At 36.4% G+C, this 27,199-nt stretch overlaps 1 protein-coding gene and 1 long non-coding RNA gene across 2 annotated transcripts in view; one reads left to right on the top strand and one right to left on the bottom strand.

The window, feature by feature from the left end:
• Positions 1-1,405: 1,405 nt before the first annotated feature.
• The window catches only part of LOC124538063 (protein mini spindles), a 35,728-nt gene continuing 9,934 nt past the window's right edge, over positions 1,406-27,199 (bottom strand). The window contains exons 9-38 of the mRNA XM_047115072.1: positions 26,735-26,868; positions 26,346-26,481; positions 25,341-25,475; positions 24,516-24,726; positions 23,056-23,277; positions 22,355-22,592; positions 21,666-21,824; positions 20,267-20,486; positions 18,848-19,027; positions 17,631-17,800; positions 16,541-16,708; positions 16,131-16,248; positions 15,776-15,893; positions 14,985-15,222; positions 14,465-14,600; positions 12,818-13,005; positions 11,206-11,337; positions 10,384-10,469; positions 10,136-10,140; positions 9,606-9,786; positions 8,664-8,793; positions 7,835-8,020; positions 7,071-7,264; positions 6,375-6,602; positions 5,922-6,045; positions 5,136-5,333; positions 4,105-4,258; positions 3,764-3,828; positions 3,466-3,600; positions 1,406-3,239 (exon numbers count right to left, since the gene is read on the bottom strand). Of these exons, the coding sequence (XP_046971028.1) occupies positions 3,144-3,239; positions 3,466-3,600; positions 3,764-3,828; positions 4,105-4,258; positions 5,136-5,333; positions 5,922-6,045; positions 6,375-6,602; positions 7,071-7,264; positions 7,835-8,020; positions 8,664-8,793; positions 9,606-9,786; positions 10,136-10,140; positions 10,384-10,469; positions 11,206-11,337; positions 12,818-13,005; positions 14,465-14,600; positions 14,985-15,222; positions 15,776-15,893; positions 16,131-16,248; positions 16,541-16,708; positions 17,631-17,800; positions 18,848-19,027; positions 20,267-20,486; positions 21,666-21,824; positions 22,355-22,592; positions 23,056-23,277; positions 24,516-24,726; positions 25,341-25,475; positions 26,346-26,481; positions 26,735-26,868 (4,685 nt within the window). The 3' untranslated portion in view covers positions 1,406-3,143. The remainder of the gene's footprint in view (positions 3,240-3,465; positions 3,601-3,763; positions 3,829-4,104; positions 4,259-5,135; positions 5,334-5,921; positions 6,046-6,374; positions 6,603-7,070; positions 7,265-7,834; positions 8,021-8,663; positions 8,794-9,605; positions 9,787-10,135; positions 10,141-10,383; positions 10,470-11,205; positions 11,338-12,817; positions 13,006-14,464; positions 14,601-14,984; positions 15,223-15,775; positions 15,894-16,130; positions 16,249-16,540; positions 16,709-17,630; positions 17,801-18,847; positions 19,028-20,266; positions 20,487-21,665; positions 21,825-22,354; positions 22,593-23,055; positions 23,278-24,515; positions 24,727-25,340; positions 25,476-26,345; positions 26,482-26,734; positions 26,869-27,199) is intronic.
• On the top strand, positions 4,582-24,499 carry LOC124538064. Its single transcript, XR_006966960.1, has 2 exons — positions 4,582-4,625; positions 23,989-24,499. It is a non-coding gene; the product is annotated as an uncharacterized LOC124538064 (long non-coding RNA).

The following is a 27,199-nucleotide window of genomic DNA, read 5'->3' on the forward strand; positions in this document are numbered from 1 at the left end:
CAAGTTGTTAAAACGTTGTCTATAACAAGGTAATCCATAGAGAACTTCACAATGAATACCTGTTCTAATAAATTATTTAGAAGATTCTTACAAACAAAGATACACATTTTTTGTGTATAAATTATGTATAATCTTATTTCATATAAGGATACAAATATTTTTCTTATTTAGTGAATTATGTATTTTGAACAAACGAAACGCTTACAAATTTCTATACTTTATTTACAGTTGATCGTTGATGACAGTTTAACGTCTAAAACTTCAAACAAGGAAATAAAGTTGTTTGTGTTAAATATCTACGCTCACTTATTTTGTTTGATATAGAAACAAATCTTTTTTGGTTGAATAACGATTCATAGCCCCATATATAAAAAAATAACTGCGAAGTCTCATTACTTATAGTAATTATACTGTTACTTCGCAGTAACAGTGCAATGCATAGCCATAAACAGTTCTTTCCTTTCGAATTTCACGTCTAGTCAGGTCACAAAAATGATCCTCATCGTGCTTTAACAAATTGTCTAAAACTAGCGACCCGCCCTGGCTTGGTACGGGTGCAATGATATGACATCGCAGTAGAAACTTCTAAAATTTTCAGTATCTACTAAATTTTCCATTTTTATTTATACATAGATAAAAAAATTGTTCTCGAATCACGCTATCTATTAAAAAAATCACATCAAAATCAATTTTGTAGTTTAAAAGATTTAAGCATACATAGGGACAGAAAAAGCGACTTTGTTTCATACTATGTACGATGTAGTGATGGCTCTGAAGAGTGTAATAGCAATTGAAAAACAATTTCCTATGCAATGCTAAATATAAATTGCCAGTCGTCGCCTATTTACCTGTTGTTTGTCTTTTTAATACTTCTTCTATATTTAAGTCATAATTAGCGATACACGGTTTGATTTCTGTTTCGATCACCGGCGTGTAACTTGGCAAGGTTTGTTAAATGCGCAGAATTCGATTTTAAATGTCTTTAGCGTAGAATGTAGCTTCTGGTATGAAGTGGGGCGCGGGGAACGAGGTATCATCCACTCCAATACTGCGTTCTATACTTTAATGAATTAGTCATAAACATTTATCTACTAATTCGATATTTTGACAAATCCAATATTGCAGGTAATACAAAAGAAATAATGAACAAAAGCTGTGTTGTATGAACTTTATTTATCAATATTACATCATGATTTAATACATTATTTTTAAAATAAATAAATGCTCAAGTTATAAGTCGTTTCATATAAAGCAATACTAGAGGATATTCGTAATAATAATTGTTAACAATAAAATATATCGAGACAATGACAGTTAATAAAATCAGACCTTCGTTTAAACAAATGTATAACCAATTATTATTTCTCATGTAACAAATCGAAAAAAGCAACAATTTTAAAAAGATAATTTACAGTTCTTTTCTTTTCAAGGTTTTTAATAGTTTTACCAATTTAACATTTCCGAAACTTCGTCATTTTAACAATATCAATATAACAGGCGTAGAATTAACGGAAACATCTGCGTAAGTTACAAATTATGCAAACGAAAGAGACGAGCGTGTACAACACAAGTAGCAATAGTTTAAATTATGGACGAATATGATATAAAATCAGTCATAATTATTACATTATACCCATTTACATTGAATTTTCATACCAAGAGACGTAAAAACCAGATTTAAATTATTCATAATGTAACTACTTAGCTTAAGAATTTAATAATTTAACTAAATGAGAAAATATATGTCATTATTATATATTTTATTATTTAATTACCAACATAGGTAAACTTCAGAGTACGAAGGCAATTTACTCAAATTTCAAGATACACTTCATTCTTTATGTAAAAATATGTCGCGCAAATTCAATGTAGATGAGCATGGAGAGAAAATAAATATTAAGAACAAAAATGTCAATGTCAACAAAAATCCAAAAAAAATGTAAAATTGAATAAAATTTGTACATATACCAATACTGTGGGAATGTTTATATAATTTAGTAAGTTAGCGTGGGGTTAAGATGGGGTTTAAATAATGATATAAAGTTAACGGCCTCATCGCAGCTATAAAAGTTTTCTACAAACCTACTGGATGATTGCAAACAGCTTCAAACACAATATAACACTGAGTATTCCTCGCAAGACTCAACCCGAGAACAGTCTTTAAACTCATTAAAACAAACCAATACAAATTACATAATCAATAATTACAAACATTTCTAAAGACTGCACATTTATTTAACTTTAACATTTAGGCGTTCCGACTTTCAATTGCTATCTTTAGAAATACATGTACACAAACATTTACATACTAAACGAAATACAACAAAATGTGATTATATATCAATCGTAGTTTTCAATTACAATGAAGACTACATTGATTACATACAATGAGAAAAATTGATTTCACTACTGGACTATTTATATTTATTTAGGTTTTTTTTCCTCTAGAATCGTAGTGTAGTTTTCTAGGATACACAATATTAAAATATTTATCTTGTTATATTTAATAAGATCACTGGCTGAATGAAGTACTTTATTTATACAGCGTCTATCTTAAAATGGGAACGTATTTTTAAGCCTGGCAACAAAAGTATGCAAACTTTTAACAGTATGATTCTATAGCTATTGGGACAGTTTAATTTTACAACAAACAATTGCCACACCGTGCATTCTATTTAAAACTCCGTGTCAAATAGTAATACGTTACGTAGTATACACTCATTCTTCAAATGGCAAGACAGTCATATTCTCATGAAACCTAAACATTCCCATTACATGACGGTCCCTCGCTAAGTCACAAAAATTTCATTGTATACCCTGCTTAAACGATACTGTTTACCTATTGTCATGTTACATGTACAAAACAAGGGACCAAGGACGCTTTAATCTCACAAAACATTAACACAGTGATTCACTAGTACTAGACTTACTAGAACAAACAATTCTAGGAACTAAATGAATGGTGAAAAGCGTTGAAATGAATTGGGGGATCCTTCCAACATCGAATTCTTATCACAAGGTTAAAGGAGCGCGAGGTTCACGCTTTATATAATGGTAATAAAGTTTAGTATTATATCGTGGACCGCACGTCATGATCGAATGAGGGCGATGGAGTTGCTTTCCGAAGGGAAAAGCGAGTGGGTCTATCTCTTGGACGAGCTTTTGATCTGTTGCAGTTTAAGGCGTAAGGCGTCCACGGCGGCCTCGTTTTTCTGAGAAATTGCTTGTGTCGTGTGAAGCTGGAAAAAATTAAATAGTTTCAATTATATCAAGAGTAATGAAAAATAAATTCCTTTGAACTAGAATTAACATGATTTTTAGTATGGATTCATTAAAAATCTTTATGAAGTTTGAATATCGAAGTTGCTATTGGAACTTTGGAAGTCAAATGATATACTAATCTAGATTTTTTTAAGTAATTTGGATAAAATCTTCGTCATATATTTGTCAAATTAAACAAGTTACCTCAAGCTGTGGGTCGATGCTGTGTGCGCGAGGCAGTGTGTTTTCGTTGATAGATTCAGCGAGCGCCCTATTGTCGCTGATGGGTGTTCGCGGCTGTGATGACGGGTTAGATTCGGTTTTTAAGCCGGCTTTAGCCTGGTGAAAAAAATAACAAAAAACATATTAATCGTAAAAATAATATATATACCTAAAGTATTTTTGGGACAAAAAATTAATAATTTTAATGTACGTATCAAATATACGCTGATATTTGAATTAGTTATTTGATAAAAACCTTATTTTATAATAACAAACATACCTGTAATGCCCTTAGCTTCTCTAAGAATATAACATGTGATTTTTCATCATTTTCATTGCTAATATCTGAAACAAAAGGATACATTATTTTTAATTGTTTCATATCTATGATTGTAGCTTCTAATTTACAGTTATAATTAATTAATACAACAACACATTTAAAATACAAACGACATATGACACTATATTATGTCGTACAATTTCAATTGCACCATAAAACACTACTTGGTTAATATAACTGTGATACAAATTCGTATATCATTGAGGATGCTGAGATTAATTTATTAAAATGTATGATCAAACTTTGATTAAGATTTGATGTTTTAACAGTGATCAATTTACCAATATTTTCTGCTTTGTAGTCGCTTTTATACATGGGCATGGACGCCATTTTGCGTTGTTCCGCCACTTCCTTTAGTCCTCGCTCTACGTAGTTGCGGAAATAGAACGACGAGCCTTGCATAAATGTCCAAATATCCACTTCAGGGTGACGCTCCTGAAATATTACAGTAACGTTAACTTCTACTAGAGGTAAAGATTGATGCACACAGCTGATATATTAAAACAGCGGACGGTATGTTATGCTTTAAAATTTTTGCATTCTTATTTTCTCGTTTCTATAAATAAATTCGAGGATTGCAAACCAACTATAAGATTTTGACGACCTCCGTGGTCGAGTGGTGTGTACACCGGTTTTCATGGGTACGCCACTCCGAGGTCCCGGGTTCGATTCCCGGCCGAGTGGATGTAGATTATAATTAGTTTTCTGTGTTGTCTCGGGTTTGGGTGTTTGTGGTACCTTCGTTACTTCTGATTTTCCATAACACAAGTGCTTTAGCTACTTACATTGGGATCAGAGTAATGTATGTGATGTTGTCTCATTTTTATTTACTTAAGACTAGCTTTTGCCCGCGACTTCGTTCGCGTGGACTTCAGGTTCGTCCCGTCTAGTCTAGTAATCGCTTAAAATCGCTTCGTAAATAAGTCATTATTTCTCGTACAAAGTAATTTTTACGACCTCACATTAGAAACCTCAAAAATTGTAGCCTATGTGTTATTCTGACGTATAAGCTATATTGTGGTAAAGTTTCATTCAAATCCATTCAGTAGTTTTAACGTGAAAGAGTAACAAACATCCATACATACAAACTTTCGCCTTTATAATAGTAGTAGGATTCAAGTCAATAAATTTCATAAAAGCGATATTACTTTAAAAAATATAGAATAACACCAGTATACAGCATCTTTAGTTTTAGTGAGAATTATTTGAATTATTTGATTTGGCATATGAGAGCATGTATACAGCATCTTTAGTTTTAGTCAGAATTATTTGAAGCAGATGTCATATGAGAGCATGTATAGGTCATGTATACCCGCAGGTCATAGAGCTGCGCAAGCGCATCGCGATTGTGCTCCTTGGAGCCGATGCGCTTGAGGATCAGCGCCAGTTCCTCGTGCACGGCGCGCGGCAGGCGGCCGGCCGACAGCGCCGCATTCACGCTGCCCACCACGTGGGGCCCGCCGTTCATGTTGTCCGATGGGTTGTCTTTACGTTCGTCTAGTTTCAATTGCTAAAAATAATAGTAATGGTTAGTATAATATAGAGTCGAGATGGCCCAGTGGTTAGAACGCGTGCATCTTAACCGATGATTGCGGGTTCAAAACCAGGCAAGCACCGCTGATTCATGTGCTTTATTTGTCTTTATAATTCATCTCGTGCTCAGCGGTGAAGGAAAACATCGTGAGGAAACCTGCATGTGATAAATTTCATTGAAATTCTGCCACATGTGTATTCCACCAACACGCAGTGGAACAGCGTGGTGGAATATGTTCCAAAAACCTTCTCCTCAAAGGGAGAGGAGGCCTTTAGCCCAGCAGTGGGAATTTACAGGCTGTTGTTGTTGTTGTTGTTGTTAGTATAATATGAAGATATAAATATTTAAATTAATAATAACATCTAGTGATAAAATCAATGAATATTTTTTCAAAACTAAATACATTTTTTTTTTCTGTAGTTTGGCTCTGATGTATGCAAAAAGAAATGATAAATTATTCCAATAAAATTCACTAATTTGTTGCTTTCATCAACACAATCATTCAGCTTACAGATAACTTATAATTATGTTGATAATTATAAAAATATTTTATAAATAGAATACCTTGAGAACTTTATGTAAATAAGGATAGAGATCGGATTCGTTAACGTCGGGTATTTGTGTTAAATGGTTTGTGATGGATGCTCCTTTCATCTTGACTAATGTGTGGACTAGTGTTTTGACAGTTCTGTAAAAATAAAATCAAACAAATCTTAATAAAATACTTTAGATATTATAATATGGTAACCAATATCTTTTTACCCTAAAAACAGTGCTATAGTGCTTAATGCAAGGGCTACAACTCAATTTTTTTTATTTATTTCTTTCTCGTTTAAATCTATATTATTGAATTCAATAATTTTAATGATAATTAATAAAAAAAAATGTGCCTGTAACTCTAAAAACATCATCTATAAAACAATTAATAATATGCAAGCAATTTCTTTATTTTTTAAAAAACACATTTACTTCACATTTACATTCTACAAGATGGATCTCACAGTATAAATAGCTTACCTATAAGGTGTGTCACTTATTTCTGGATTTTTCTTCCAGTAGCTATTAGGATAGGCCTTATAAAATAGATGTATCTTGTACAGTACTGCATCATAGTCTATAGAATTGACGTCCCATGTTGAAATCATTTTCAATGTCTTCCAGAAGCATTTAAGTAACAGATCCTGGTAGCGAGGGTAGGCTGGATCCGATTCGACTATGGAGTCGTGAAGGAGAGATACTATTGCACTGTTGAAGTGGAAATATTGTTAAGTGTATTTATACTAATAAAAATATTGACACAAATGATCTTATGACGGCTTAAATCATTGATAGACTACAAGAAAATATATGTAATAGTGAGCTGAGATGACCCAGTGGTTAGAACGCGTGCATCTTAACCGATGATTGCGGGTTCAAACCTGTCTGGGTTTGCACCGCTATATATATATATGTGCTTTGTGCTTTTGTGTTTATAATTCATCTCGTGCTCGGCGGTAAAGGAAAACACCGTGAGGAAACCTGGATGTGTCTAATTTCATCGAAATTTTGCCACATGTCCATTCCACCAACCCGCATTGGAACAGCGTGGTGGAATATGTTCCAAACTCTCTCCTGAATTGAAGAGGAAGCCTTATCTCAGCAGTGGGAAATTTACAGGCTGTTACTTTACTTTAAGAAAATATATGGATTGGAAGAGTTATGAAGATAACTTACCATAACAATGCCGTGCGCGGGGAATGCTCTAACACGCGTACACACACATTGTTCAGTATGCGCACGAGTCGCTCCGCGTCTGCTGCCGGTTGAGGAGTGGTCGGTGCGGCTCCCAGTACGAGTAATAGTTCACCAAGTAACGAACGCAATGCACTTTCGCCCACTTGTCTACCGCAGCCAGCCGTTTCATAGAACTGTGTAACAATAATTAATTTGTCTTAAATTTTCACGATTATTACACATTTAAATAAAACTAATTATAACGGATGAAATATTATTAACAACTACCGCCATTGAGAAATCGTTGGCGGTAGTTGTTAATAATATTTCCTTTGTTCTTCAAATAGACAAATGTCATCTTAGTCTAGCCGTGACCACGAACACTGCAAAGTGCCCGAAACGTCGGGATGTTTAAAAATAATTAATATACGCGATTCATCCGTTATAATTAGTTTTATTTAAATAATTTATTTACTTGTCTTTATAATTCATCTCATACTCAGCGGTGAAGGAAAACATCGTGAGGAAACCTGCATGTGACAAATTTCATAGAAATTCTGCCACATGTGTATTCCACCAACCCGCATTGGAACAGCGTGGTGGAATATGTTCCAAACCTTCTCCTCAAAGGGAGAGGAGGCCTTTAGCCCAGCAGTGGGAATTTACAGGCTGTTACTTTACTTTTTTTACTTTAATTAATTTAATTAGAATCAGTCCAAGTGTCTTAAAGACAAGGGTAATGTGTGTGTGAAATGTCAACTGACGGTGGTTAGCGCTCCCGCGAGGTACTTGTAGGCGGGTAGCGTTTGGTGCGCAGGCGCAGGGGTGGTGCGCAGGCGCCGCAATTGCGCCGCCACGGCCGACACCAGGCGAGCCTCGTGCGCGCCCAGCGCCGCGCCGCGCCCCGACACCAGCGCGCCCGAGATGAGCGACAATGCCCGGATAGCCGCCTGGAACATAAGCCATATATTTTAGAGATTCTTAATTTAAATTGTTTTATGAATATAAATCATTTTAAAACAGCGAAAAAACACAATCGAAAAGTCCACTCAGTATATGTTTCGTGGGTACCTTGAAATTATTAAATTATTTTGGTTACTATACAATTAATGAGTTTATGATCGATAGCACACCTTGGGAATGAAACGATCGCCTCCTGGCTATTTCATCTCGTATTAAATTGTTTAAATAATATATGAGACAAATAAAAAATAAAAAAACCCGCTGAGTTTCTTTCGCCGGTTCTTCTCAGGTCAGGGTATTTTCTTTCCGAACCGGTGGTAGTGTTTCAATTGACCATCAATAAGAAAGTGTAATGCTTCTATATTGAATAAAGATATTTGAGTTTGAGTTTATGATATTTCCTTTATCATGTGCGAACTTGACACTTAGGCGATAAGTGATATTTTGTATTCCATAATGACTATCAATTACTTGTTTATTTAATACTTATAGAAATCTTTTTATTCGTAATCGATGAACCTTTAAGAATAATAACTAGAAACATTGTTTATCATACTTAAATCCTAGATTACTTTTTCTCATTTATATTGAAATAACATTTTAACACAATTTTTAAGCAATTTATCTTACATTGAGGTCAGGGCTAGAGATGGAGTGTATGGTGTCAGCGAGCTGCGAGTCGTCGACGGAGGGTTTGTGCGCGGACGGCGCCGACAGCGAGTGCGGGGACACGTGGCGCGGGGGGGACATCGTCACCATACTGCGAACAAGCATCATGACATAAATATACCTTATATAAATCAACAAGTTTCACTATAGTCTGTTCGCGTTAAGAATGCAGTGAGTTGTCATTGTTTACCGGCTTGACTCCGCCCCCTTTGACCAATCAAATCTTTTCAAAATACAAAGTCAAGTTCACATTTAATTAATTATTAACTGATATTTTTATTTTTATAATTTAAATTTTGTTTATTTATATATTCATATTTAATTTATTCAAGCTGTACACGTAATAATTAATGTAACCTATAGCTACTAGATGACGTTATGTCAAAATATGTAAATTTCTACATCGCGATGGGAAAATTCGCAAACGATTGTATATAGTGTTAAGAATTTTGTTGATTAAACACCCCGATTCTATTTTTTATTTTAATGTGTATTTTTTAAATTCATTATACTAAGTCTTTGAAACAAATATAATTTGTTGGAATTTTAACACAAATATGCATACACCTTCACCCTGCTGTTAAAAAAGATTTGATTGGTCAGGGGGCGGAATAAAGCCGGTAAACAATGACAACTCACTGCATTCTTAACGCGAACAAAGTATACTATATAGTTATCTGTTCCATATTATTTTCATTTAAAGAACGATAGTAAAAGACAACTCAATTTAAAATTTAAATCTGTTCATATACATTTACATTTAATAAATTTAAATAAGTAAACAACTCCTTATATGGTCAGTTAATTCAAAAGGTTTATCGCAATTCTTATTTATACTTCAGACGGAACAGAATTACTGTTTGGCAAGTGATGATATGATAACAACAAGGTTCCAAATATTACCTGGGTCTAACAGGTGCAGTTACATTTCTGACAGTAGACGCTGGCACAGGTTCATCCAAAAACTTGAGGTCCAGTTCAGGTAGATCAGGTTTACGTAATATGGGTACAGCTGCATCTAATTTCGCTATGAGCTCCGGATCTAATCCAAACGGACCAGTGATTACTCTGGGTTCTGGCACGACTCTATAAAAGACAAAAACAACAATTTAAAAACTTAGTTGTTTATGTGTACATTTAAAATAAAATTATTGCTTTTATTTTATTTTAAATAACACAAGTGGTATTGTTATTGTTTAATGTCAATGTGTTAATCAATTATCTTGGCTTGCGTTGTCAAAAAATATACATACTCCTCTTTAAAGCAATGATATGCTTCATTGTGTGTTTGTTATCAGTAACAAGAGTGACTATAATGAAATAACTAAGTAATTAATTTTAATGATTTTCGAAATACATGGTAATATAATTTGCTGTCGAAACGCTTGGCCCTTGGAGTAGTGGTGCAAAAAGCTTCATCAAAAGTGTAACACCTCGCCTCATTGCCTCCACTGGTGACAGGAGGGCTGGTTCGTTTTTTGCCCAGAGGATCGGTATTGCGATTCAACGGGAAAATGCTGCTAGCATTCTCGCCACCATTCCACGCGGTCAAGATTTATACAGTAACTAGATTTAGTTAATATTTGTATAAATATATTTAAGCATCTAATGTTGTTAATTCTTATGTTAATAAATTTGACAGACCAATGTTTAAAAAGTTAATAGCAACAATATCACTTACGGCTGTGGCGGTGGAGGTGGTTCATCAATTTCCTCCTCCTCATATTCCGTTGGAGGTGCTTGATCTTCTGCGATGTCTTGTTCCTCCTGCTAAATAAATATTTCCAATTATAATAGTTATTTTTATCATCATTTACACTTATACTTTTAATTTGAAAACGGTAATGTGTCAACGATGCAACCAATCGGGTTAGGTCAACTTCTAAAACCAGACTAATGCAGATCATAGTTGGGAATGGTCTTGTTGGTTGGCTGGTTTTGATTCGTGGTTTTTGCTGGGGACCCTAAGTGTAAAAAACACTTCAAACACTTCATTTAAAATAGGACAGTTCTATACCAAAACCACACAACCTAATATTTACTGATTAAAACTGTTATATCAATAACTTTAAAACAATATGTCTAAACAAAGTTTCACATATTAATTAATGTTTAAAATAAAATATAATGTGTTTTACCATATTGCATAATCTCTGTTGTTATAGATTGTCGAATGATAAATAAAATTATTAGCATTTATCTGTTATCAAAAATTATCAGTACATTTTATAATTTATATCCACAAGCACTTATGTTGTCTCTAGTGTAATGATATCATAATGTAAATAACACTTAAATATTTAATTTATTGAATATTACATACAAACTAAATTGTAATACTGTTTCGATTTATTTTAATACGAATTTACAATAATATTCAATATTTTATAGGTGAACAATAAATGTAAATAAATGTGACCAATGAATTGGTAAACCTAAACCTTTTGTCTTTGACAACTGATTGATAGATATCTATTTAATATACAAAAGTTGTGCTTCTTACCTCAGGTACAAGTTGTATGGGTCTTCCATCAGCGGACAGCGGAACTACCATCGACCTGCGCTCTTCCGCACTTCGGCTCTTGCTCGCGCGCTTGATACGCTCCTCTAGCAAAGACAAATCTTTGTCCGATATCTGAGAAACAAATTGGTAATTTAAAAAAAATTATCCTTTATGGGTTCGGAATGTTGAGCCGTAAGGTAGGATGAAAAGAAATGACATGTAGCAGAGATGAGCATGCTTAGACAGAGGTATAGGACTTGATCTTGTTCTTAATTTATAATCAATATAGGAAAATTTGGGAAATATTTGAGTCAGTCAGGTGCAGAGATGAGACATGTGCAACAAAGTGTTGAGAATGAGCATAGATGAATGGAGGATGACTTAAAAATATATAGATAGAGCGTATGAACAGAGGTATCAGAGATGTAAACGATTAAATGACGAAAAGAAGATAATGGGGGGCAAAATAGTTTGGGACAATGGCAGAGAGAAAGAAAAAAAGACGTAACAACTTCAGCCTCAATTCAAATCAAATCAATTTTATTCAAGTAAACTTCACAATGAAGCGTTTTTGAATCGATTCAATGGATTTTTTTTTTCGAATGGTCAGTTACTGTTGGCCAGAGTGGCCTCTACAGCGTCACCGGGCGGGGTGGCAAGTCACAGAAGACTCTGCCGGATGATGAGAGCCCACTGAAGGGCTCAGAGTACGCGCGTCCTAAGGGTGCCTCCTGTGAGGCCGGACCTCGGCTTAGGACGCCGTCGACGTCTGGGGGGAGGACAGTGTGTACTCAGAAACCCGTCACGCGCCTAAGCGCGGACGGTGAATGACGTCGATTCAATGATTTTAAAGATTCAATGGATGGTAGCCGTATAGCACATATAGTACGACACAACTTAAATGTCGCATCGGCAAAATTCGTAAAAACCGATCACATCCGAATTGAGTACGCTATCCCAAATTATCAATATTTATTTCTCATGCGAATATGATCTTTGTACAAACGTAATAACTTGTAATATCATATTACCGAATTTATTCGTCAATTTGACACGACGATTTACACGCACTTTCTTTCTCTGACGCGTGAATCTATAGCGACGAATAGCGTCGAATGGCGCGATAGGGAGCTATTTCTATTGGTCTTGTAAATCGGCAGTAATCGGTTTTATTGTCATTCCATTGCATTTTCCGATGTTACATCTAATTTGTGTCTTACTATACTTGTGTAATGTCTATATTACAAGTCCACATATAAAGTCAGAAGGCACACATAGTTTCATATTACATTAATACACAAGCACAAGAATTAGGAACACAAGCACAGATAGGAAAGCAGATGAAATTATAAAGATGAGAAGAAAATAAGTATGAAATTATGAGAGCAGTCTTAAGCTTATAGGAATAAAGTCTAGGTTTGCTTAGCAAAGTTATTAGCGAGCGCGAGCGGGTCAAGCGTATGAAAGCCGTCGGCGAACTGACGCGTTGTTTTTCGAGTTGCGTAGACAAAGGATTGTCCGATCGGCGCGTGCGGCTCGCGAGTGGTGCTTAAGACGTTGCTTCTTGGGCCGCTAAGAATGTGGACAAAATAGTCCCAAAAGGTCAACGAACCTGGCCGATCATCTTGTAGACGCGCTCGCCGTCGAGGAAGTACGCGGTGGCGACGCAGTTGAGCGCCGCGGAGCGCACGGCGTTGTCGCGGTCGCCGATGTGGCGCGCCAGCTCGCGCAGCGCCGCGCCGCCCGCCAGCGCCGACGAGCCGTACGTCTCCAGCAGGTGGTTGATGCACTCCAGGCACTCTGCAACGAATACACACACATCCGATTACTATAGAAGTATTACCATTGTATACTATCTTTTAATGTTCTACTTTCAAAAGATCGAGCTGAGAGAGATGGCCCAGTGGTTAGAACGCGTGCATCTTAACCGATGATTGCGGGTTCGAACCCAGGCAAGCACCGCTGATTCATGTGCTTAATTCGTCTTTATAATTCATCTCGTGCTCAGCGGCGAAGGAAAACTAAGTGAGGAAACCTGCATGTGACAAATTTCATACAAATTCTGCCACATGTGTATTCCACCAACTTGCATTGGAACAGCGTGGTGGAATATATTCCAAACCTTCTCCTTAAAGGGAGAGGAGGCCTTTAGCCCAGCAGTGGGAATTTACAGGCTGTTACTTTACTTTACTTTTTTTTATTTATTTAAGCACACTTACAACATACATATTACAAACACTTATATTAAAATTTATAGGTTATATTAAAGTTTGATATGTATAGTACGACACAACTTAGATGTCGCATCGGCAAATTTCGTAAAACCGATCACAACCGAATTAAATACGCTATCCCAAATTATCAATAATTATTTCTCACGCGAATATGATCTTTGCACAAACATAATAACTTTTAATATCATATGACCTAATATGTTCGTCAATTTGACGCGTCAATGTACACGCACTTGCTTTCTCTGACGTGTGAATCTATAGCGACGAATAGCGTCGAATGGCGCGATAGGGAGCTATTTCTATTGGTTGTGTAAATCGGCAGTAATCGGTTTTATTTTCATTCCATTGCATTTTCCGATGCTACATCTAATTTGTGTCTTACTATACGTCAATTACAAGTGTACATAACATTTATTGAGAATGTATATTTATTTTATAAGTATTAATAGTTACAGTTACAGTGCAAATTTAAAAATTGTTTATATTATTTAATTAATTCAGAATAAATATACAAATTAAATTAAAGTAAAATCAAAATTAAATCAAATACATTACACATTGGCCAATTGTATAGCCATGCCATTGCATACTGACTTTTGATATTCTACATTCAAAAGATCGAGCTGAGATGGCCCAGTGGTGAGAACGCGTGCATCTTAACCGATGACTTCGGGTTCAAACGTAGGCAAGCATCACTATATATATATATATATATATGTGCTTAATTGTGCTTATAATTCATGTCGTGCTCAGCGGTGAACGAAAACTTCGTGAGGAAACCTGCGTGTGTCTTATTTCATATAAATTCTGCCACATGTGCATTCCATCAACCTGAGGAGGTCTTAGCCCAGCATTGGGGAATTTAGAGGCTGTTAATTTACTTTACTTTTATTCAAAAGATTTATGCTATCTTGTGATACGGTCTCCACTTCCCAAAAAAATTAAGTAAAAACGAAACCATCACGCCTTACATTACTGGGAAACACTTTTACATAAAATAATATTTATTACACAATATATTTTACCAGTTCTTTGTCGTGCGTTTTTCGATTTCAATCCCTCCATCAGGTACCCAAACAGCTTTGTAACAGAGTATACCACGCAGATCTGTTTAAATAGAGCTTTGACACCATTGCGTACTGTATCTTTTGGATCGCCAACCTGAAATTATAAAAATGAATAATAAACGATATTAGTCGCACTAGAGAGCTACACTATAATCCAATGTAGTAAAGAAGAATTAGACTCGAATTATAGTCAACAGTAGCAATGTAACTAAACTAAAAGTTACTTATTGAGTTTTATACCGTCTTATATAAAAGCGGATTGATTACATCTCTACTATATTATGCACAAAACACAGTTCTTGATGAATATTATATCTTAATTTATAAGATATTCATCGATATACCACTGAACGTAATATTCCGTAGACCATTTATTTAGAAATAATATAATCTGTAGATCTCAAACCTAACACTGGTAATAGTAATACGCTAAAAAGTAGTACATGTAATGGAACTCCATAATAAAATAAATATTTACCTTCAAAACCAAATATGGTATGAAACAGTTGGCCTCATACTCTGCCATTGTATAATCACATTCAGTTAGATGTTGGAACACCATGGTCAAATACTCCAGTCCCTTGAGGATTACAGATGGGTTTGTATCAAAGAATCTCAGGGTTAGCCATTTCAGCACTAAGTCCAGATTAGCTACAAGAGCAGAGCCATTATCATGTAAATCTTCTGATAGGGCCTCAATAGCTTTCAAGTGATACCTAAAATAAATAAAATATATAAGACATTTATAACTTAAATGATCATTTGTTAAATTTCGAATGTGTAAAAGGCTATTTGACAATGCGAAAAATAAATTGTGAATTATTGTAATCAGTGTATATTATGAGTTTAAAAATGGTTATTTACTAACTAAAGTTGAAAATAATACTTAATTTATTCAAAAATCCATCAATAAAAATGCATTTTTTCAAACGTTTGTTACATGACACAAAACGCTCCTGATTGGCCGGGCTTATGATGAAGTCACTTTCTTGTTAACTTTGCTTTTCTACTATATGTACCACAGATTAAAATACAAGAAAGTGACGTCACCGACCCCATTGCAGCGCCATATTGTCTAAGTAGCGTTTTTGCGCGCTATTTAAATATGGATTTTTTAATATGATATTTTATAATTTAAATATGTACTAGAAATAAAAAAATCAACTTTTACTTTTTGAACATATAAATGGATGTATGTAAAATTGGTTTACTTAATTTTCGTAGATATTATTACTAATAGATAAGTTGAGCAATTTTTATAATTCTTACCTAAAATCACTGTGAAACATGTTGGCCACAAGTTGCTTGTTAAGACCGGCACTATTCATTTGTTCTTTAAGCAGTTCAAAGAATTCTTCACGCGGTGTCGTAAAGTTCCATTTGAGAACTAAACAAAAAAACAATAATATCAAATAAATAAAATTTGATTGTCAAGGGTTGATACTACATATTGCATTGATCGATGACCTAGTATACTTTTAGCGAGTGGTGCCTAAATTGGCTATAAATCATTTCATATTATGTGTAGGAGAGAATGAAGAAGAAACCCGCACATATTCTTCCTAATACAAGAGGAATAGATAATAGAAAAAAAATTAATGTATCTATATAATATAAATTGTACCTTTCAATTTTTGGTCATCAATAATACGTTGATTCTTTGCATTGTTGTTTGGTAGCAATGGTGTACAGTCCTCATCCTCTTTTTTGCCGCGATTCGAAGCGGACGATGGTTTGACAACCTGTGTAAATAACTTCAGTTATTTATTACTGTAACAACTCACAAACATTTTAAGCATAAATATGTTGTAACGTTTATTATATGAAATCTATTTACCGATCAAAATATTATATAACATAAAAGATCATTTTTATTATTTAAAAATACTAAATAATTCTTGTATTTGTTAAGTTAATACTTAGTATTTATAAATGCGTAGCGCACCCGATAGAATTAGACCACTTTTTTGTTATATAATATGTAACTTAAAAGATGTTCTTGTGAGTCATAGTTATAGATGTAACATTTTGAACCTTAGATTTGGTGGCTGGTCCACTTTTTTTCTCAGCTTCTTTTTTAAGAGCGCCCGCTGACTTGACAGCTTTAGGTTCTTCCTTCTTGCTTTTCGTGGGTAACGGTTGTACGGGCAGATTCGGTCGGGCTTTATCTAGGGCTGCTTGTACCACGGATTTGGAGCCAGGCTATGGAGAAAATGGATAATTTATTAATATTATTTATTTGAATATCTCTTCATGAAGTGATTATTTAATTATTAACGTTGATTGTTATATAGATCCCTGGTAAATTTTATAATTAAAGAAACAAGCCAAAGTAATGCCTAAATGACCGACTGGTAGGAATAAGACGCCTTCTTTTTGGGGATTAACATTTAAAACCTATTCAGGCTCAATGTTCCACTATATTAAATTGAAAAGGAAATAGGAAAACTAGATATAGTAATAAGCAAATTTAAGGATCCACATTGCAATGTCATTATTTCGTATCGCGGCCATTTTGCCGCCGACGCGGGGTTGACAGTTCATTTCCCGCCATGAAACGATGTATAGTACGACACAACTTAGATGTCGCATCGGCAAAATTCGTAAAACCGATCACATCCGAATTAAGTACGCTATCCCAAATTATCAATATTTAATTCTATTAATTATATGATCTTTGCACAAACGTAATAACTTGTAATATCATATGACCCAATATATATTTATCAATTTGACGCGTCGATTTAAATGCATCTAATTTGTGTCCCACTATACGTATAGTACGACACAAATTAGATGTAGCATCGGAAAATGCAATGGAATGAAAATAAAACCGATTACTGCCGATTTACACAACCAATAGAAATAGCTCCCTATCGCGCCATTCGACGCTATTCGTCGCTATAGATTCACGCGTCAGAGAAAGCAAGTGCATGTTAATCGACGCGTCAAATTAGGTCATATGATATTACAAGTTATTACGTTTGTGCAAAGATCATATTCGCATGAGAAATAAATATTGATAATCTGGGATAGCGTACTCAATTCGGATGTTATCGGTTTTACGAATTTTGCCGATGCTACATCTAAGTTGTGTCGTACTATATGTATTCGGGCGTCTCACCTTCAGCTTGTCGAGCTGCTTGTGCATGGCCTCGTAGCCGAGGTGCAGCATGAAGGGCAGCACGCAGTCGGCCGCCGCCTTGCGCACGTCGGCGGCGCGGTCCTCCACGCACGAAAACAGCAGCGGCACGCACGACGATAGCTCCTCGCGCGGGAACGACTTGGGCGGCACTGCGGGACATCCACCGGCATCAAAAGCAAGCCCTTTTCCCAACTTATCAATAGGGTGGGTACTATGTGTAAGCATGCAAATAATTAATATCATACGACCTAATATATTCGTAAATTTGATGTTGTCTAAAGTTTTCGCGATTATTACACATTTAAATAAAACTAGTTATAACGGATTTTAATCGCGTATATTAATTATTTTGGACATCCCGACGTTTCGAGCACTTTACAGCGTTCGTGGTCACAGGTAGACTATGCTTAAAATGGTTGTGAGTTGTTACAGTGAAGAATAACGGTAGTTATTTACACAGGTTGTCAAACCATCGTCCGCTTCGAATCGCGGCAAAAAAGAGGATGAAGATTGTACACCATTGCTACCAAACAACAATGCAAAGAATCAACGTATTATTGATGACCAAAAATTGAAAGGTACATTATTCATATATTATATAGATTCATTTATTATTTTTTTCTATTATCTATTCCTCTTCTATTAACAAGAACATGTGCGGGTTTCTTCTTCATTCTCTCCTGCACATAATATGAAATGGTTTATGCCAGTTTAGGCACCACTCGCTAAAAGTATACTGGGTCATTGATCAGCACGCAATATATTGTACCAACCCTTGACAATCAAATTTTATTTATTTGATATTATTGTTTTTTCTTTAGTTCTGTTCTTCAAATAGGCAAATGCCACCTTAGTCTACCCGTGACCACGAACGCTGTAAAGTGCTCGAAACGTCGGGATGTCCAAAATAATTAATATACGCGATTAAAATCCGTTATAACTAGTTTTATTTAAATTCGTAAATTTGCCACGTTGATTTACATGCACTTGCTTTCTTGCTTATAGTGACGAATAGCGACGAATAACGTCGAATGGCGCGATAAGCAGCTACTTCTATTGGTTGTATAAATCAGCAGTAATCGGTTTTATTGAATTTGCCGATGCTACATCTAAGTTGTGTCGTACTATACGAATATGACTGATGGTTGAAATAGTAGTAACTGTGTAGTAATTTCGTCATGCGATCGCTCGCCTACCGCTGGGCAGCTTGTCGGCCAGCCACTGCAGCAGCTGCGCGCGCAGCACGGGCGAGCCGGCGCGCAGTGCGTCGACCACCATCTCGCCCTCCAGTGCCGCGTGGGCGCCAGCCGCGCGGCACCACGCCTCCACGCACGACACGGCGCCCGCGCGGATCCACTGCTTGCTGTCGCCGAACGCTGTCAAAGGAACGTCAAAATTATCTTCTCTAGAGGAGTAACGGAACGCAACCGCGGGCCGCTGTGATTGGCCGTTTTCATCGCAGGACAAACCGCGGGCCGCTGTGATTGGCCGTTTTCATCGCAGGACAAACCGCGAGCCGCTGTGATTGGCCGTTTTCATCGCAGGACAAACCGCGGGCCGCTGTGATTGGCCGTTTTCATCGCAGGACAAACCGCGAGCCGCTGTGATTGGCCGTTTTCATCGCAGGACAAACCGCGGGCCGCTGTGATTGGCCGTTTTCATCGCAGGACAAACCGCGGGCCGCTGTGATTGGCCGTTTTCATCGTAGGACAAACCGCGGGCCGTTGTGATTGACCGTTTTCATCGCGGGACACCACGCAGCGACCATTACATAAACGTCAAATTTTTGAACGCGCACTTCGGTTACCAGTGATTTGTGTCTGCTACGACATCTTCTGATTTATTAAACTTAGCAGAGCAATGTATATTTTGATAAAAAAAATATATTTGAAAATCTTAGTCAATTTTAATAATAATAAACAGCTTTATTGCATACAGAAAATAGACAAAATACAAGAAAATAAAACCTTAAAATCAAAATCACTACAAAAGTATGCAAAGGGCGGCCTTATCACTAAGTAGTGATCTCTTCCAGGCAACCCTACTGAAAGAGACTTACAAGAGAAAACATAGTGGGCTAGTGCATTAACAATTTAAAAGTAAATATACATACATACAAAATACAATAGGCAATACAACAGATAGGTGTGAGCATACTTAGCCGCTAGTAGTGAAAGAATTAGAGGAGGTTTAATTTATTGATAGGTAATGCAATTTAACTCGGGTTTTAAATAACTTTTAAGTGATCTTTATACGGGTATAGTACGACACAAATTAGATGTAGCATCGGCAAAATTCGTAAAACCGATCACATCCGAATTGAGTACGCTATCCCAGATTATCAATATTTATTTCTCATGCGAATATGATCTTTGCACAAACGTAATAACTTGTAATATCATATGACCTAATATATTCGTCAATTTGACAACTCGATTTACATGCAGTTGCTTTCACTGACGCGAGAGTCTATAGCGACGAATAGCATCGAATGGCGCGATAGGGAGCTATTTCTATTGGTTGTGTAAATCGGCAGTAATCGGTTTTATTTTCATTCTATTGCATTTTCCGATGCTACATCTAATTTGTGTCGAACTTTATAAATAAAATCTTACCTTGAAAAAATGCTGGGAAGAAGGTCCTCACATGCTGCTTGCACTTCGATCCCATCGACGTAGCTAGCAGTTCACATATCTGCAGTGCACTTTGAGCTAGTTTCGAATTCGAATCAAGAAGTCGCGCGACGAGCGCGGCCGGCAGCTCACCGAGCGTCGACTTGATCGGAGACGAGTTAGTTATTATTGCCTTCACCTTATCCAGTGCTTCGTTGCGAACCTGAAATAACACAAGATACATTTTGGACTTGTTTGTCTAATTTCGAAGAGAGTCGAGATGGCCCAGTGGTTAGAACGCGTGCATCTTAACCGATGATTACAGGTTCAAATCCAAGCAAGCACCACTGTTTCATGTACTTAATTTGTCTTTATAATTCATCTCGTGCACAGCGGTGAAAGAAAACATCGTGAGGAAACCTGCATGTGACAAATTTCATAGAAATTATGCCACATGTGTATTCCACCAACCCGCATTGGAACAGCGTGGTGGAATATGTTCCAAACCTTCTCCTCAAAGGGAGCCTCCTCTCCCTTTAGCCCAGCAGTGGGAATTTACAGGCTGTTGTTGTTGTTGTTGTGTTGTTGTTGTTTAATTTTACACAAATGAATTCTGAAATTACCATATTTTTATTTTTGCTTTCATTAATTAATGTACATTTAATAAATTTAAAAAGTTAAATAGTCATCTGAATTACATAATTAGATAAGTACCATCACCACATGTTACACCACCATACAGCAACACTCTGTATAGTTGATCTGACGAAATAATGAGTCAGCATAACTATAACCACATGGGAGACAACATCTTAGTTGGAAAAGATATGGTCATTTAATAAATAAATAAATAATAAATATGAGACAACATCACATACATTACTCTGATCCCAATGTAAGTAGCTGAAGCACTTGTGTTATGGAAAACAGAAGTAACGACGGTACCACAAACACCCAGACCCAAGACAACATAGAAAACTAATGGTAATCTACATCGACTCGGCCGGGAATCGAACCCGGGACCTCAGAGTGGCGTACCCATGAAAATTTAAAGTTTTACAAGTGCCTAATAAATTGAGAGCTGAGATGGCCCAGCGGTTAGAACGCGTGCATCTTAACCGATGATTGCGGGTTCAAACCTGCCTGGGTTTGCATCGCTATATATATATGTGCTTAATTTGTGTTTATAATTCATCTCGTGCTCGGCGGTGAAGGAACCTGCATGTGTCTAATTTCATCGAAATTCTGCCACATGTGCATTCCACCAACCCGCATTGGAACAGCGTGGTGGAATATATTCCAAACTCTCTCCTGAATGGAAGAGGAGGCCTTATCTCAGCAGTGGGAAATGTATAGGCTGTTACTTTACTTTTTACTTTACTAATAAATTGATTCTATTTACCTTCCAGTTCTTGTCGTTGATCTCTGCGACCAGAGAATCGGTGATAAGTGGTGCGATGTCGGTCCTGGGTCGGTTGTCGTCTACGGCGACTGGCTCGTCCTCCGCGCCTTCATCAAACGCGTCTTCAATTTCATCACCCACTGAGGCTTTGCTTGCTGACTGAAATTTAATAATATTATTTTATATATTAATTTAAAATAGATATAATGTTGTCTTAAATCTTCGCGATTACACATGGAAATAAAACTAGCTATAACGAATTTGAATCGCGTATAATAATTATTTTTAACATCCCGACGTTTCGAGCACTTTACAGCTCAAGTCAGGATGTTAAAAATAATTAATATACGCGATTCAAATCCGTTATAGCTAGTTTTATTTTAAAATAGATAGTTATAGTGGAGTAACTAATAATAAATGTCGAAGCCACACACACAAGTCACAACCACACAGGGTACCATTGAAAAATCAGCGTTGGGTCCTTGGAATCCAACTTAGAAGCTGAATGGTACATTTGTAGGACATATTAACTCCATCATTGTTTTGTTTTGTAGATTAAGTTAGTCAGTAGTTAATATGTTTTTTTATTTTTGTTGTTTTTGCTTTTTTTATACATTTTATTCTTTTTATTATGTATTGTGTCCTAATAAACATTTCTTTCTTACTCTCTTTCAAAATTATCCAATTACCTTGCTAACTCTGCCCATTTGCCTGGTTGGAGTCGGAGGTGTACTGTTTGCGTATTTATCGATTTCCAAACTTATTAATTGCTTCGTCGCAGGTTTTTCGCTGTCGAAATTGTTTATTAGCGATGGGCCGACGTAAAGTGAAAGGACACCCAAGAAGTTAATCGTTGCCGTCCGGACATTCGGGTTTGTAGCTGACAGAGCCTTCTTCGAGTGAACAACAATTGATTTGATATTCATCCTGAAATAAAAAATCATTAAAGAAGTGTTGTATGCAAATGTTTACAGAACTAAAGAAAGTTACTAAAATATTACACAACATTTAGAATCTATATTAATATTACAAATGTGTAAGTAACTTAGTCTGACTGTTGGTCTTTCACGGCCAAACCGCTGAACTGAATTTGATGAAATTTGGTATGAAGCAAACTTGAACTTCAAGAAAAGTCATAGGCCACATTTTTTTGCCTAGTACACATAACCAACACCATAAAACGTGAGCGAAACCGTGGACAACTACTAGTTTTTTATAATGCATTTCGAGTTAAAAAATGCATTTTTCATTATATACTAAGCTTTAAGAGATGCAGCTGAGTAACAAATGCATTATAAAGAAGAAAATACGAAACAAAATTATATAGGACTATTAAAATTTATATGTGCACTTATTATGAATGTGGTAATGAAGGAATTAGAGCACTTACGTAAAGCCAAACTCCTTAATGGCAATTGACATCCAGTTAAACAACTCAGCCTGGACTTTAGGGTTCTTTTGCGAGTCCATTGCGAACGTTAAACTTTCGTTGATTATATGTTCCAAACCGCAGCTTTCCGCTAACGAAGTGAGGCATTCAGCGCAGATTGTTGAGCAAGAGGTTTCGCCCAGCTTTGTTACTATATCTTGTAGGACGAAATCTGCAGCTGTCCTGAGTAAATAAAACAAATAATAAAAATAGCCTTTACAGAATTGTAAATTATTTATACCATGCGAATAAAATTTTGCCAACAGGGTAAAATAACGCTTGATGTCTATGAATCAGGTGGTATGATTTTTCTTGAGAAGAGTAGTTCTTCCAATGTAATGCAATTGTAATAATGCTTTTTGCAATTATAATAATTTTTGCTTGATTATATTATTCTTCGCCACTGCTCCAATTAAATTAAGTTAATATAATAAATTATTTACATTAATAATTTATTTATAACAAAAATATTGTTTACATATGATTAAATAATATATTCAATGTAGGTACAATAACTCGATTGCAATAGGTAAGGGGTTGTCCATTAATCACGTGAGTCTTGAAAGGGGGGTTTGATAAAAATCACGAAAATAACACAAGGTGTGTAGTAAGATATCTCGTGTATTTATTTTTTCGTCTAATGCGCGATTTTTAAACAAATAATGTCCTTAATATCAGAATAAAATAAGATTATAGTTTATACCTGTATTTAAATTAAGATAATATTCAGAAAATTTTAAGATTCGTTGTAGGTACTAAAAATACACGTGATGTTGAGAAGGGGGAGGGGTGGTGGTCTTTAACCTCACTACGTATCACCAATGGGGGAGTGGGGGGGTTAAAAAATTAAAAAATGCTAAAAAAAGATCACGTGATTAATGGACAACCCATAAGGTATAGATAGCGCACGAGTTGAATGCAGTCGGGGCGTGAGGTAAAGAGCGGGAGCACCTCCCCCGCTGTCCGCACGCCCCTCCTCGCTCGCCCGCAGTGTAGTGTTGTTCCATCCTTGACAGCTATACGTACGCTTGCCGTGTTACCGCATTATTATTGTTGAAGTAATAAGAAAATTATTGGCAAAGAGATGGATTGATTGAAGATACTATTGATCGATTTATAATTGAAGTCAGCGACGGTGAGGATAGTGACACCGATTCAACCATGTGTGAATCTGATGATAATAATAATAAATACATTTTTGTATTTTTTTTATTTCGTTTTATGAAATAATTAATAAAAATGTATGATCAGTATTATTTTGCCTTTTTTTCATTATGCTAACCTAGTAAAATTATCGATATTAATTACTCACAATATAATGAGTATTTTGGTCATCAATTATAATTAGGTCACAGCACTATCGAATTCCTGAGCTCTGCATTCAACTCGTGCGCTATCTATAGGTTGTGTGGGGTACTTACGTGGAGACGGGGTAGTTGTCGACGATGTACTTGCAGGCGTCGAGTCGCGCGCGCAGCACCTGCACGTTGGTGTCGCGCAGGCCGGGCTTGCGCGCCAGCACGCGGAACAGCAGCTGCGCGCCCGCCGCGCCGCCCTCGCCCGCCGCGCGCGCCGTGCCCGCGAAGCGCGCCACAGCCGCCAGCCGGCACTTCCAGTTCGCGTCCGCCAGACCTGTAACCGCATTTTATTAGTTAGGGAATACAATTCATTTCCACCTTAGCTGTGTCAATTCAATGAGACCGAGGAGACGACTCTTCCAGTTCGCGTCCGCCAGACCTGTAACGGTTGTACAATGGGACTGAGGGTAACTTGTTGTCTCTGACTTTGACTGATAAATAGTAAAATCAGAGTTTCATAAAAAAAATTGTAAATTTGTGCATTTGTGTTGTTGTCATTGTTGTATTACAATGCCTGTAAATTTCCCAAAACTGAGCAAAGGCCTCCCTTTCCCTTTTCAGAACATATTCCACTACGCTGTTCCAATGCGCGTTGGTGGAATGCACATGTGGGAGAATTTCATTAAAATTAGACATTCCAGGATTCCTCGCGATATTTTCCTTCACCGCCTTGCACGAGATGAATTACAAAAACAAATTAAGCATATAAATATTCAGTGGTGCTTACCCAGGTTTGAACCCACAATTATCAATTAAGATGCATGCGTTCTAACACCACTGGCCATCTCGGCTCAAAGTCAATAAAAAAAATTAAGAAAATAATTACAAAACCTAATATATAAAATGACATCTTAAATTAATAAAAAATTATGTATCTCTCGTGTTTACCGTTAATAACATCGGGTGGAAACAGTTGCTCTGCTTTAGCGTCGACCTCCTCGGGGGTCATCTCCGGTTCACGCGGAGGACTCGGCTGACTTCTCGCTGCAGCCTTCTTGGTTGCTCCCGCTGGTTTCTTAGCTGCTGTAATTTTATTTATCAATCAGCAAAGATATTAACAACAACAACAGCCTGTAAATTCTCACTGCTGGGCTAAAGGCCTCCTCCCCTTTGAGGAGAAGCTTTGGAACATATTCCACCACACTGTTCCAATATGGGTTAGTGGAATACACATGTGGCAGAATTTCTATGAAATTTGTCACATGCAGGTTTCCTCACGATGTTTTCCTTCACCGCAGAGTGAATTATAAAGGCAAATTAAGCATATGAAACAGCGAAGCTTGCCTGGGTTTGGACTCGCAATCATCGGTTAAGATGCACGCGTTCTAACCACTGGGTCATCTCGACTCAAGATATTAACAGAGACAAGTTTATTGTTGAATCTTCAAAAAAACCCATCATAGATTAAGGCATCATAACATTTTTATGTATCAGCTAACTAGCTTCAAAATCAATTACGTAATTCTAAAGATCTAAGCATCAATAGGGACAGACAGTGACTTTGTCTTATACTATGTAATGATTTAAACATAAAATTTACTTGGTGGTAGGGCTTTGTGCAAGTCCGTCTGGGTAGGTAGCACCCACTCATCAGTTATTCTACCGCCAAATAACAATACTCAGTATTGTTGTGTTCCAGTTTGAAGAGTGAGTGAGCCAGTTTAACTACAGGCACAAGGGACATAACGTCTTAGTTCCCAAGATTGGTGGCACATTGACGATGTAAGGAATAGTTAATATTTCTTACGGCGTCATTGTCTATGGGTGATGGTGACCACTACCATCAGGTGACCCGCCGCCATGCTCGTCCACCAATCTATTCCATAAAAAAAATGTTATGTCTTTATCCATGATGGTACAAAATATTAGTTATAAGAGCACCTAAATACTTACCGGACGCAGGTCTCTTGACGGGTTTCGGTTGGACTGAACCAGCGGCAGGTTTAGAGTCTCCTTTCCCTGATGACGGGGCTGCAGCTTTCGGTTTGGCTTCTTTCTTTGGAGCCGCCACTTTTACTTTTATTTCCGCCTGTAATCATTTATTTAGATTTTGAAATTATAGTGTACATATATTTTTTAAATACCACTTAATTGTATAAAAATTATTACATGTCAATGTAAGGTCATCTTCAATTGGTCAATATTATTATTGTACTATTTTTAAAAGTATGAGAACATTATATAATGCATGTTCGATGCAGTTGTCATTTCAGTGAGATTGCAGTAAAATTATGTAACAACATTTCTAGCATAATACAGATTCTTAAATACATTATTTATACCTTTTCTGCGAATTCTTTTATCTTTTGCTCTTTCAAGTTGTCCAGTTTTCCAATGTGTGGTGCAATGTTCTTTTCGCCGACTAATTTAGTGGCCGTACCTAAGGCTTCTGCAGCCGCATCACGGACGACGGGATCTGATAAAAAAGAAGTACTTTACCATCATAAATTCTCACACGCATATGTTACACAATTATTTATTCCCTACAAATGCTTACATAAATGAATGAAAAAAAAAGAACATTAACTACAAAAAAAATTCATTTTATTTTCTTATATAGCCGTAGCACCGCTCTCTATAAAATTAATACTTCGTTAAATTGTAATAATTTAGTAAATTAATCAAGTATCCTCTTCTTTACATCTACGTAAGTTGAGATCATAACCAACGTTTTATGTTCAACTATCGTCCCATAAGCACCGGGACAAAATCAGCTTAAGGCTATTAATGTACATGAAACTTGCTAC

Source organism: Vanessa cardui, chromosome 19 (assembly GCF_905220365.1).
Source record: "Vanessa cardui chromosome 19, ilVanCard2.1, whole genome shotgun sequence".
Lineage (NCBI taxonomy): Eukaryota > Metazoa > Arthropoda > Insecta > Lepidoptera > Nymphalidae > Vanessa > Vanessa cardui.